General features: G+C 35.3%; 3 protein-coding genes across 6 annotated transcripts; 1 reads left to right on the top strand and 2 right to left on the bottom strand.

The window, feature by feature from the left end:
• Positions 1 to 255: 255 nt before the first annotated feature.
• LOC107861935 lies at positions 256 to 1,717 on the bottom strand. The gene is made up of 3 exons (XM_016707337.2): positions 1,553 to 1,717; positions 1,028 to 1,108; positions 256 to 748 (listed from the first exon to the last, which is right to left on the bottom strand). Exons 1-3 carry the CDS (start codon positions 1,610 to 1,612, stop codon positions 443 to 445), a joined length of 447 nt encoding a protein of 148 aa, XP_016562823.1. The 5' UTR covers positions 1,613 to 1,717; the 3' UTR covers positions 256 to 442.
• Positions 1,718 to 3,317: 1,600 nt separating this feature from the next.
• Positions 3,318 to 4,184, top strand: LOC107861934 (late embryogenesis abundant protein Dc3). Its single transcript, XM_016707336.2, has 2 exons — positions 3,318 to 3,486; positions 3,561 to 4,184. The coding sequence occupies exons 1-2, from the start codon at positions 3,433 to 3,435 to the stop codon at positions 4,008 to 4,010; spliced, it is 504 nt and encodes a 167-aa protein (XP_016562822.1). The 5' UTR covers positions 3,318 to 3,432; the 3' UTR covers positions 4,011 to 4,184.
• Positions 4,185 to 4,846: 662 nt separating this feature from the next.
• Positions 4,847 to 12,135, bottom strand: LOC107861933 (WD repeat-containing protein 43). 4 transcript variants are annotated; one of them, XR_007053898.1, is made up of 13 exons: positions 11,842 to 12,135; positions 9,493 to 9,591; positions 9,141 to 9,253; positions 8,818 to 8,972; positions 8,651 to 8,739; positions 8,031 to 8,568; positions 7,347 to 7,460; positions 6,221 to 6,459; positions 6,046 to 6,128; positions 5,763 to 5,874; positions 5,602 to 5,676; positions 5,096 to 5,507; positions 4,847 to 5,023 (listed from the first exon to the last, which is right to left on the bottom strand). XR_007053898.1 is itself a non-coding variant. In XM_016707335.2 (12 exons), the coding sequence occupies exons 1-12, from the start codon at positions 11,929 to 11,931 to the stop codon at positions 5,325 to 5,327; spliced, it is 1,890 nt and encodes a 629-aa protein (XP_016562821.2). In that variant the 5' UTR covers positions 11,932 to 12,135; the 3' UTR covers positions 4,847 to 5,324. The 4 variants fall into 4 exon arrangements, 2 of the variants coding, with proteins under 2 accessions (XP_016562821.2, XP_047265837.1); XR_007053899.1 differs by having other exon boundaries at positions 9,141 to 9,248; positions 11,842 to 12,116; XM_016707335.2 differs by having other exon boundaries at positions 4,847 to 5,507.
• Positions 12,136 to 12,630: the final 495 nt, after the last annotated feature.

Genomic DNA, 12,630 nt, shown 5'->3' with positions numbered 1-12,630 from the left:
ATTCATTCAAAGACCCTTCCTTAAACACTTCAATGCAAATAAAATTTTTGATTATCAGATTTAGAGTTCAAACTTTATGAATTCCTAATATGAAGCTAGATTAGCTTGATAATGAATTTTGAATAAAAAATAATTTGAACAATATCAATTTTCGACTACCCAACAATATGTTTATGGTCGAGAATTCAATAGTTTAATAAAATATGCAAATCAATCAACGTCATTCAACTTGAAAATGTATTATGTGAAAAAAAATAAAAAAGGGGGGGTCCATCAATGGAACCTTATTTTATAGCAAGAAAGTAAGAAGATGACATTCCCCTCTGATCTACAAGTTCTTTCCTTCCTCCCCAGAAGGGAAAAAACAAAAACTAACAAAACATGAAATTATGAAAAATTACGAAGCACAAAATTAATCAAAGGTGTGACATGGATAGAGAACTTAAATGCCGGTACTAGGATTGTTTGGGTTGGTTGGATAGTTCAAGCCATCAAGATTTGTGTTGCCTGGTATGCTGCTGGTGGTACTATTTGGAAAGTCATCATCAAAGTTGATAGTGCCTGGCTGGTTCAAATAGTTGCCATCAGTAGTGTCAGTAGTGTTGTGTGGAGGATTCATTCCAAGAGTATTCTTGACAGCATCAGCTGCACCTTGTGCCATGTTTGCCGCACCTGACGCAGCTCCTCGAGCCATGTTCACTGCACTTCCTGCTGCTCCTTGAGCCATGTTTTTCACTTGTGTCCCAGTCTGAAATATTAATAATAACATCATATGTTATTCGTTTGATTTAGTTTAGTCACTTAATACTACCTACAACGGTTGTGGTGGAGTGGTAAGTACTCCTTCATCCTTAACCAAAGATCTCGAGTTTGAGTCTCTCCCTGGATACGGAGTCGCCTTTGTTAGGGAACACTTCCAGAATTAGTTGGGGCTTTAATATTAATACCGGACATCGAATGAAAAATCGAAAAAAAAAAACGTAATAATGATGGATTAGCACTAAGCAAGAAAATTATGTGTAATTACTTCTTGAAACAAGTTGGTTGCTTGGCCTTGGCTTGGGTTATGGATGTTAGATGGTTGGTTCAGCAAGTCTTCCCTTCTCATCTACAATTGGTAAAGAAAATGTTAGTGTTAGGAGTTAGGAGTATCACATAGGCAGATAGGATTGAATTTAAACAAATCAAAATGAGATGAGTTAGTTAATAATTGACGAATTATTAATTTTTACATGTTATTTAGAATTTGTTTTCTGCTTTCATATCAAATTTTTTTTTCTTATGATTTATTCAATCATCAAATTAAATTTATAGAATTTTTTCCTATTTTTTACCGCATAACAAAAGAGGTCTTTTATAATATTTAAACAACTGATAAAATTTGGGATATATATTTAATTCAAAACGGCCCAAATTATAAACAAACTAAATTAGATGGACTATCATGGATAGAGCTTCATTAACATGTCTTAATATGAACAAGTTAAACAGATCATATTTTACGATCTAATTTTGACACCCCTAATTATAATAGGGAAGAATGTAACAAAACCTGAGCCTGGCCGGGAACATTGATACTGCTGTAAAGGTTATCACTTCCTTGGTTTGCCATGTTAATTGGTCTTTGTTGCTTAATTTTGTTTATGTTCAAGAAGTAGCACACTAGTAATTGTAGATCAAAATGCAAAACATGGAATGAATTTTTAAATGGTTGGATTGGTGAATTTATAAGCTTCACAAATGCACAATTGATGATCTCACTTCATGCATATTCTAACACATGGCATTGTGCAACAACTTGATAACTCCTAGCGTGACGGATGATTTTCATCGGACAAAAATGTCTGAAAGAATTATTCACCCGTTTATTTTGGTGAAAGTTTTAATTTAATACAAAAATAATATAATCACTGAGAAAATTAGGACTAACATACCAATAATTTCCTCTCAATGGTTTGTGCTTTTTTTTGTTATTCTCATGTATAATAAGAGTCTCAGAACTTGTTGACTTTCGATAACATATGTTCAAACTTCATCTTCTTTTACAGAAAATATTCACATTGACCATTGGTATTTAGTCCGTTATTACATATACCGTACATTAAAAATAAATTCTCCCTTACTTCAATTGAATTTCGAAAAAAAAACTTTCATCATTATAAGTATTCAATTAGTTTCGAATGAACTAAGAAACAAACATGACACGCAATCCCTCATGGCAATCCCTCTATCCATAATTTTTCTTTAAAAAAAATAAAAAATCATCACATCACTAAAAGAGTTCAGAGACAATTGAATATCCACATGCAATTATGGTGAATATATTCGATTGGACTAGCAGGAGGGCTATGCTTAGTTTGGAATGACGAAATTCATGTCAGTTTATAAAGGAAGAAGAATATGACAAGCATTGAAACGACAGTTATGAAAAGTTTTGAAAATTTGCTTTAAGCCCTTTGTATCCCAATTAATTTATTGAAAAGGTCATTATTGCAGAAACGCTAGCAATACAGATTGTATTGAAAAATATTCAATAAAATGGATGGACAAAGACGCGACTTTTATCAGACGCAAAAAATATAGTGAATATGACTCTAAAGAAGAGTGTAGCTTTATGGAAAATAAAAATCACTTGTGAAGATATCTGAAAGCTTATGAACTTCTTTGAAGAAGTTGAAATTGCATATATTCCTAAATCCTAAAATACGGTAGCATATGATATAGCAAAATTTTCTCTTACATTATTAAATAAATTAGTGTGAATTTTTTAATTTTTTAGTTGGATTATCAAAGATGCTTCAGCATCTCTTAACTCCTTAAATTCATTTTTGTATTAATAAAATAAAGTTTCAGGATCTCTTAACTCCTTAAATTCATTTTTATATTAATAAAATAAAGTTATTGGTTGAAAAAATATCACATCATTAAATTTCTTCAAAAATACAAAATATAACTAAATAGATTATATTATTACCAATATTACGTTACTAGTTCTACTCAATTCTACCCTACTACTTTTTTTTTTTTTTTGAGGTATTAATGTAGGAGCAGGTAGGAAGATACGGGTAAAAATTTACACGCACCCAATGTATATATTAAATTAATATTTTTTATCATAATTATGTAATTAAGACACGCCTGTATGATTTTCCCGAAAGATATATATGGGTAAAACAAAGTTTGACCGAAGGACAAAGTTTGACTGAAGGATGGAAGCTAACTAGAGCATGCCACGTGCCCCTTACACGCGTCGGATAACGGGATACGTGTCAACAATTTATCACACTACCAGCTCTTTATAAACCATGCACAACTGCTGCTCCAATAGTATAACTCTTCAAAACAATAATATCCACTATTCTGCTTCTCACTGATCTTACGATAGTCATCTTCTACTCAACACTGCTTTTGTAAGTTGAAACATTGTTAAGGATGGCTTCCCACGAGCAGAGTTACAGAGCTGGTGAAACCAAGGGCCAGACTCAGGTATATGATACTTACTAGTATTTTAGTTTCAGATATTGTGTGTTGTCCTTATTTTTGATTTAATTCGAGAACAGGCGAAGGTTGGTCAAGCAATGGAAGGCATGAAGGACAAGGCTCAAGAAGCAAAGGACAGGACTTCAGAGATGGCCCATTCAGCCAAAGGAACGGCCCATGAGAAGACGGGCGCAGCCAAAGACAAGACTTCAGATGCAGCTCAGGCTACCAAAGATAAGACAAGTGGAGCAGCTCAGGAAACCAAAGATAAGACAGCTGGAGCAGCTCAGGCTACTAAAGAGAAGGCTAGTGGAGCAGCTCAGGCTACTAAAGATAAGGCTTCAGAAATGATGGAGTCGGCAAAAGAGACGGCTCAGGCTGGTCAAGAGAAAACTGGTAGCATCCTCTCAAAGACGGGAGAACAAGTGAAGAGCATGGCTCAGGGTGCTGCTGATGCAGTGAAGCACACTTTTGGCATGGCGGATACTGCTGAAGATCCTCATGCCACAAAAACACCCAGAGAACCATAGATCACTGGACTAGACTAGTGTCTTTTTACTTGGATCTCTTTAATTACCTCCTTTATGGATTCAAGTATTTGTGCATCTATATGTTTAATTAGCTTGTTCTCCCCTTTGAAGTTTCCCTCCTTTTGAGGAGGAGATGGTTTACTGTAATAATAAAAGATTTGTACTTTGCTGTAATCACAGTCCAACATTTACTGCGTATGATGTGGTCTATATGATCGATACGGTGCAATTTCGTGGTTTGGAGGACGTTGTCATGATCTCTATTTTGGAATAAATATTTCGACCAACGTTTGACAAGTTAAAATGTGAGACCGATCGAGGGGGAGTTTTTCTTGATTTTTGTTTCCGTATTAGACAATCCTCAAACAAAATTTAACAAATTATTTAATTAAATCTGTCCTTTAGTGTTCTTTATTCTTGATTCCGTACTTGCATATCAAATCTTAATGTCACTTCAGCAAATTTCTTTAATTAGTAGCCTAGCACATGACAGTTGAAGGGAGATAGGTTTTTAATATTGGTAGCTGTGGTTAAACCGGAGCGCGTTCTTTTGGAATTTGAATTATTAGGTCGATTCAGGAGTTCTTTTGGAATTTGAATTATTAGGTCGATTCAGGAGTTGATCCTCTTTCACTTGGCCGTAAGATTTCTTTATTGAATTTTAATTTGTGAATAGGTGATTTCATGAGGTCCAGGTATTTTAAGTCTGCTAAGATAATATGATTAGTCTTTTAGATATTATGCTCTACTACATTTATCGATCCAAAATCAAGCTCTCGACACAGTAGCAGAACTTTGATCACACTCGTCTATAGACATTATAGCAGTTCAATTAGTTCAGCTCGAACTCATCTCTTTTCTTAATAGCAAAGCTTTAACCGCACCTCAAAGGCTGGACAAGACGTCAAATTTTGTAGCGATGACCTATGTGACCGAGACAAATAAGATACAAAAGTAGCTTACAGAAGAGGGAACAAAGAATAGCAACGCCAATTTCATTCTTCGACGCACACCTAAGATACAAAAGTAGCTTACAGAAGAGGGAACAAAGAATAGCAACGCCAATTTCATTCTTCGACGCACACCTACATGACGGTACAAAAATCATGATATTTTGATACTTATTAAAACAAAAATCATCAGGTCATAAAACTGCTTCTCTTGATTGTATCATCCTCTATCGACTCTCTCTGTATGTCTTTGATATCTGAGTCATAATTGTCCATTTGGATCCGTTGCCCATTCTCCAAAATTGTGCATTTGTCCAAAATATGTAAGAATTCTCATGAAACTGGCTGAATTCTTGGTTAGAACTCACTCGCTCATGCCATCACTTACTTCGTGATCACTAATGTCACTGAAAGCCTCGGGTTCCTCAACATCTGGTATACTTTCTGTTTCCATAGTAACTTCTGAACCCTCCTCATCACTATCATCGTTATCTTCATAGATGACGGGCTGTATGGCACCATCTTCGTCATCACCATCATCAATAGTCTGCAAAAACATAAATAAATTTGTCAAGATTCTGTATGGAAGAGGTTGACAGTGAGGACACAATTCAGGGATTCACATTCCGCATTGTCCTTACCCCTGCGTAAAGCAATTCTAAGGAGCTTGATAGCTGAAGAGCTTGGTGGAGAGTTGAAAGTCTAGCATCAATAAGCTGCACAGACCATCAAAGTACTTTTGGATACATTCTAACAGTCACTATAAGTACTCTATCAACATACTGAAGAGTTACTCCCTAACCTGATATAAAGAGTTGAGTGCAAGCAGAGAGGATTCTTGAGACATTATTCCACTAGCGTGTTGGAGAAGCAAACTTCGCAGCCAAGGAAGGGCACAAGCTAATACAGCACCCCTGTCAAAAAAATGCACCATAATATTGATAGTATTCGACAATATGTAGAGGGCAAATGACAATTTGAGCCACGCAATGAATCTCATAGTTAGCATTCACCCCTTTGGTGCAATCTAAAAAAATACCATACAAAGGAACATCCAGATTTATGACTCTCACAATCTCCTTTACCTTGACTGGATGATTGACAAGAGTGACTGTAAAAGCTTGAGAACATCTGAAGGATTTAAAAGAGAGACCGAATTTGCAATGACCTGCATAGTCAGAAGATACATACTACTGATTAGGAAATAAAACATCAATTCAGATGCAAGAATCCTGAAAATAATTCAGTTAGACATATAACCTTCTCATCTTGTCTGTATAAGCAATCTATCAAAAGTGCTCGATCATCAGCATGAAGTGCTTGCTTCAGCAGAACATGAACTGAATCAGCACTTGGAGGCTTCGCTTGCACAGCAGATTCTAGATTATTGTTGCTTTTATCTTCATTTTTGTCTGCCAAATCGAGCATTGCGAGTTTCTCGCCCATTGTTGGCTCGTTCAGATCATCAATCTGAACTCCGTCAATAGGTTCACCATTACCTACACATCATCAGACAAAGGTTATCATCTAGAAGGTAGTGAATGCTCTTCAAGCCTCTAATATCAAATGATCCCTCGTCCTAATGCTCAATACACAGAAACATCAGAGAGATGACACATAAAGGTCCACCTGCTAAAGAACCAAAAAAATGACCTCTTTCAAAAGGAAGGAATAGGTTCTCTACTGAACACTTGATGGAGTGACCAAGTACCAAACAATTCTTGAGGTCTATCATACTAGAAGCAGTCTACTTGTGAACAATATCGCACATAACACAACGTCCATCTAGGAAGGTCTAAAATGTTAAGATGCCAAAATAATAATTATATCCAATTTGCTAGTTTGAAGAAAAAGAAATTAATGTGTCTAATTTCTATCAGGGTCAGTACACCTTGACACCCTCTCTATCTCACAAAGGTAGGGGGTAAGGTTAGCATACATCTTATCCTCTCCAGGCACCACTTTTAGAACTACACCGAGTATGGTGTTGTTGTTGCTCTACCATCTTTTAAAGGTTTTCCAAATTCAATAAATATCAAGGTCAAATACATTGACCATACCCCTAGATATTCTCATACGACAAAGAACCTTCTGTACTTCTAAAATATGCTATTCCCTGATTTTAATTCCCCCTTTTGCTAGTTAACAGTAGGCTGGACTATTAAGTTTGAAGTTGTAAAGCGATATAAAGTAAATGGACCAGTACAAATTCTTTATATACCGTACTTCACTTTATTCTTAATCATTCTCTAATATATAAAGATTAGTCATGTGTGGTGGAGATTACTAGTTAGTAGAGTTCCTTGGAAGCAATAGGTCTGGGGATCCACCTAAAATATGTTGAAACTCAATGTGTGCAATACAAAAATCAAGCAACATATCATACCATTATCTGTGATCGTCGTCGCACCACCAGTGACATCCAGTTCAGATGCTGGTCGTTTGTTTGTCACTTTGCTTCTCTGGATTAAGTTAGCATCTTCCACTTCCATATCTGCACCTGAAACAGAGGGAGGAGATATTAGAAAGATCATAAGGCTAATTCTATTATTGGAATTGTTCACATCATAAACAAAAAATGTCAATTTATCATACAGATAATGTATCACTGTGCATGATACATGAAATTCTCAAAAACCTTCGTTAATACTAACCGAGTGATGCCTCATTCGCAAAAAAGTTGGCAACTTCATAAATTGCCCATGATAAATGAAATTCTCAGAAACTTTTGTCAAAACTAACAAGTAATGGCTTCATTTGCAAAAAAGTAGGCAAACTTCACAAATGCTTTCATCTCTCAGAGTGACTATTAGATCATCTAAACATCAAGACGAGTTTTGAGTTTAAGAAGATGTAGCTCAGCACTGATTGATCATTCAGGAGTACAAATGGGAGAGGCAGAGGTGGGTGACTGTGACACAGACTTCTGTAAAGGAGTCTTGATTTTTCCACAAAAAGACAAGAAAAACATTTCCTAACTATTCATGTCAACTAAACCAGGGGGTTGAAGGGAATTTTGTGAAGAGAAGATGGATTATGGGAGTGTGTGATAAACTCCTATCAACAACACCTTTTTTGAGATGACCATTTTCTTGAACTGCAGCAACCTCTTTCTCGGCCTGCTCTCCTGCTGCAATGACGATATCCTTCCCTGGACTGGAAATGTCTACTGATGTAAACTCTAAGGATTCAATAGAGCCATAAGCAATCAAGGCTCTCAAATGCACATCTTCATCTAAAGCATACAATCTGGCAGCAATTACGCCCACAAGATTCTTTTTAGCTCTTCCAGCTCTCTCATCTGTTTCCCTTTTGCTAGCTTTTACTGTGATCTTAATTGTCTTTGCAACTTCACCAGTGACAGACCCAAAGTTCCAAACATAACAAACACCCTTCTCTGATATTGCAAGGACAACCTGACCATCTTCTCCCTTGCAATTATTCCTGCATTCAACCATTACAGGAGGATGTTTCATGGAAACAAGATGCCCATAATCTGCAGCCCTTTCCCCAAAATCAAGTTTCCACACTTGAAGTTGTTTCTCGCCAAACCCCGCAGTAACAGCAACTTGGGCATCATTAGATAGCCAAATACGTTCAGCAGCATCCTGTTATAGCAGCTTTTTATATTAATGATCTTTCTACACTTAATAATATCACAAAATGAAGACAAAACTTAAGAGAGCTTACTGAATCAGGAGAAAACTTCAGCAACTCTTTCCCACTTTCTGAACTTAGAAATCGCAACTTATCACTGGCTACAGCTATAATTTTCTCGTCTTCACAATGAGAACAAGGAAGTCAAATTAAAGTATTTAAAGTAACAAAAAAAATTAAGACATAAGTTAGATACAAACCAGTCGAATGAGCTACTGCAGAAATGGGCTTCTTTGACCCTTTGAACTCTTTGATGACTTCTCCAGTTTTGGAGTTCATCTCAAATACTAAACCATTCGCAGCAACAGCATGAATCCTAAGACCTTTACCCACAAAAAAAAGGCTTGCAGCTCCGCTGCATTCAAAAGCAAGATATTTCTTATTTACACTTCTTTGACCTTTTTGGTGATAACAAAGACAACCATCATTCAACTAAGGGCATTCATCCTGTCTAAGTGTTCCTTAACAAGTAATTCTCCGTCCTACATAAGAACAAAAGTACCTTCTGTCCAAAAAAACATACCTAGGAAGGGCTCCATCTTTTCTCCACCTTACCAATCCAGTGGAAATGTCGACTGCTAAAACATTTCCATCATCTGAGCCAAGAGCTACTAATAGACATTGTTCTTTCCTGCGCTAAAAATTCAAAACCAGAAGATATCACAAAGTTGTGAGATGAAAAATAGCCTAACGAAGTTGACACAAATCACTATAATCAAAAGTGTTACAGCAAAACAGTGAGTGCAATGGCTAAGTATTGAATTCACGCAGAGGTGGAGAGATCAGATCTTGTTCAAAAGACTTCAGTTGATTTTTTTTAACCACTGAATCATTACAATAATCAAAGGTGCTATTTTCAATAGTCTTTGTCATACCTTCTTTCCAACGATACAGCACGCCATGTAAGAAAAACTGTCTCCAGAATTCTCCGGTCTCCATTGACCAAATAGACTTCCACTACTTGTGTTCCAAACCTGAAGAATAAGCAACAATTAATCACAGAGTATGTAATAAGTAAAGCAAAGGAATACAAACACAAGTTACCAGATCAAAAAAGAATACAAACAAAAAAGTAATAGCAAACAGAGTGGTAAAAATTTTAGATAACGTAATTGCTGGCATAGCAATAAGCAACTAACCAGTAACCAGTTCTTTTCACTAACTTGACTCTGTAACTCTTGAATTGGGATATGACATATATGGAAGCAAAAACGTATACAGAAAATTGAATAATGGAATCACATGCGAACATTGTCCAATCTTGATAGTGGTTGAACTTCTTTACTTCATACTTTTCAAAGCTAATTTACACTTCCAAGGCTGTTCCACTTCAAGAAGAACTTGCAATACACAGTAGCTTTAATTCAAATATAAAACTCATGTTTCGGGAACTCCAATAATAGGATACGGTTTTTTTTTTTTTTTGAAATGGAAATAGCTTTCTTCTTAATTTCTTTTCTTTACATATAATGGGAGAAAACAGTGTCGGTGTGGTAGTTGACCAGTTGACACAATATGTGATACTCTTTGTTCCAGATTATGTGACCCTATTTCCTTTTAGTTTGTCCCAAAAGAATGAACTCGTCTCTAAGTTGTCACAATTTAACTTAAAATTTCTATTTTACCTCTAATAACAAGTTTTATAGCACAAATATCATGACATGTTTAAGACCACAAGATTGAAAAATCTTACCGCCCATAAATTATGGCATGTTTAGTACCCACAAATTTCAAAAGTATCTCTTTCTTTCTTAAACTTTGATTCCAGTCAAATAGGTTCACATAAATAAAAAAGGAGGAAATAGATTAACAGCTTTAATCAATGTTTGACAGAGAGAATGCAATGCCCCACATAAGTGGTCTTCTGAGATATGACTACTTACATGAAGACTAAAACACCTCTTTTTTAAGGCTACACGAAGCCTAAAATACTTCAGTTGCTTAAAAGTCTAGGAAGAATAACATGATCTTGTCTTGTACTTGCATAATAACTTACGTAAAGATTTAGGAGCATTAGCTTGCAACTAACATTCAGAAAATGGTTGTTTTCTCTTCTTTCATTACTGATAAGTCGTTCGTGCTACCATTTCTTCACTGTTAATAGTCTTTCATGCTCCCTGGATTCTTATTATTTTTTTGAAACTGTCCCTGAATATTATATTCTGCTGAATAAAGTACTTTTTGCATCAGAAAAAGAACGAGTAGGCTAAACATGCTAGATAAGGGGCAGCAAAATCTTGTTTGAGTAAGCCAACAACTCTCTACAGTCTTTTTTCCATTGCTCAAATCGTTGACAATAAAAATCCATATATGTATGCCCAAGCCATGTAATATATCTACTTTCTACATAACATAGTCAACCAATCGAAAGAAAGCCACTTACACAAGTATTTACACAGCCCAGAAAGCAAATATTCCCCTTGTGTAAACAAAATCTCTTCAGATAGTATGCCAAATGAGGTCTATTCGGGATCAATTAGATATTATAATATTTTTTGATGATAAATAGATAGCGAACACATCTACGTTGCAGAAAGAGGACTGCACTAGGCAACTGTTGCTACAAAAAATATGACAGAATTGCTATGATGCCATCAAATGATTTAAATAAGTATGAACATGTTATAGAGCACCAATGAATGACTATAGTGTGGAATCATTTTTTCAATATTGTCGCACAGATGTCTATAAGGAAGCCCTCCATAATTGGGTGCTATCGATACATATATACTCCTAAAATATTCAACGAATCAGCTTTTTATTCTATAAGAACAAACCACCTCTCCAACCCGAAAGATTATTCTAAAAACACAAATATCAGCATCGTAAAGCAAAAAAAATCGCTAATAAAAAACTTGCATTTTTTTCACTCAAACTTCTTAATTTTCGATTTACTAGTCACTTAATTTTCGATTTACTAGTCACTTAAGTCAACTAAGCTAAAAAAATAGTTTTTAAAAAAAAAATCCACAGGCACAACCTTTCATTGGAAACTCTGTACAAAATTGGTTTAAGGGAAATGTAAAGTTTTAAAATTTCTTAGTTGAATTTATGATCAATATATTTCACATTTGAAGTAAATGACAACATAGTAAACCAAACAAAAAAAAATAAGCCCAGTAAGTAAATGAAAAGAAAAGTGAAATCATCATTATTGGAACAAAAATTGGGGCAAGTAGAACAAATTAAGCAGAATTGTTGAAATGCAAAGTAAGGAAGCTTACTCTAACAGTTCCATCAGGAGACAATACGGCGAGATATTCACCGCCGATAGTGAATGACGTAACTATCGATTTTAGCTTCTCCCTGGCCATGATAAGCACAAATTTAACAACAGCAATAGAGTACAAAGGAACAAAGTGGCGAGTAAGCGTTATAGAATGGGCACGCTGTACAAGTATGAACACCAATTTGATTTCTCTTTTTTTTTTTGTGCATCTAGGGAGGAGGAGAGGAAAAGGGGGGAGCAAACTCGGCAGAGAGGGTTTAGGCGAGATTTAACGCAATTAAAAGTGTGATTCATTCATATCTGGGCTTCTATTTTTGTTTCATATTCAGGCCGCCGCTACGAGGAATTTGGGCTTGGGCTGCTACTTTTTGGGCGAAGCGCACGGATAACCATCTTCTGGCTGATTTATGTAAATGATCATTTTAAGGTCATTATTTAAATTTTGTACCTATTTTACAAAGGTAAAATTCAGAAATAACATACTTATCTCCTTAATTATGAGTTTCATAGCAACAGTTTCATAATTACATAATATAGCAAGTTGTATTTTGTATTTTTGCAAACTGTTGCTACAAAAATACAAATACATATGCTACAAAATGTAATTTGATAAAAGTGTTGTTATTTTTTGTAATTTAATATTTAATAATGCTAGTTTATGTATTTTTTCCTTTTACGGATACTATCTTTGAGTCTGATGAAAGAAGGCAGAGTCTTTTGTTAGAATTTTAATATGGTAAAATTTCAGAAATAGCTAACATTTGGACAATAAATAAGGCGCCAT

The sequence above is a fragment of the Capsicum annuum genome, chromosome 3, assembly GCF_002878395.1.
Source record: "Capsicum annuum cultivar UCD-10X-F1 chromosome 3, UCD10Xv1.1, whole genome shotgun sequence".
In the NCBI taxonomy this organism is placed as follows: Eukaryota; Viridiplantae; Streptophyta; class Magnoliopsida; order Solanales; family Solanaceae; genus Capsicum; species Capsicum annuum.
Note: the sequence above shows the minus strand (reverse complement) of the source record. Positions and strands in the feature narration are given on the sequence as shown.

What these genes read in the sequence shown, in the direction of transcription:
- LOC107861935 (XM_016707337.2), bottom strand. Translation starts at nt 1,612, where the DNA reads ATGGCAAACCAAGGAAGTGATAACCTTTACAGCAGTATCAATGTTCCC. An exon ending in ATGTTCCCGGCCAGGCTCAG is followed by an intron (nt 1,109 to 1,552) that starts GTTTTGTTACAT and finishes TACCAATTGTAG; the next exon opens with ATGAGAAGGGAAGACTTGCT. An exon ending in CAACCAACTTGTTTCAAGAA is followed by an intron (nt 749 to 1,027) that starts GTAATTACACAT and finishes TTAATATTTCAG; the next exon opens with ACTGGGACACAAGTGAAAAA.
- LOC107861934 (XM_016707336.2), top strand. Translation starts at nt 3,433, where the DNA reads ATGGCTTCCCACGAGCAGAGTTACAGAGCTGGTGAAACCAAGGGCCAG. An exon ending in AAACCAAGGGCCAGACTCAG is followed by an intron (nt 3,487 to 3,560) that starts GTATATGATACT and finishes ATTCGAGAACAG; the next exon opens with GCGAAGGTTGGTCAAGCAAT.
- LOC107861933 (XM_016707335.2), bottom strand. Translation starts at nt 11,931, where the DNA reads ATGGCCAGGGAGAAGCTAAAATCGATAGTTACGTCATTCACTATCGGC. An exon ending in GACGACGATCACAGATAATG is followed by an intron (nt 6,460 to 7,346) that starts GTATGATATGTT and finishes GATGATGTGTAG; the next exon opens with GTAATGGTGAACCTATTGAC. An exon ending in CACTCAACTCTTTATATCAG is followed by an intron (nt 5,677 to 5,762) that starts GTTAGGGAGTAA and finishes TGGTCTGTGCAG; the next exon opens with CTTATTGATGCTAGACTTTC.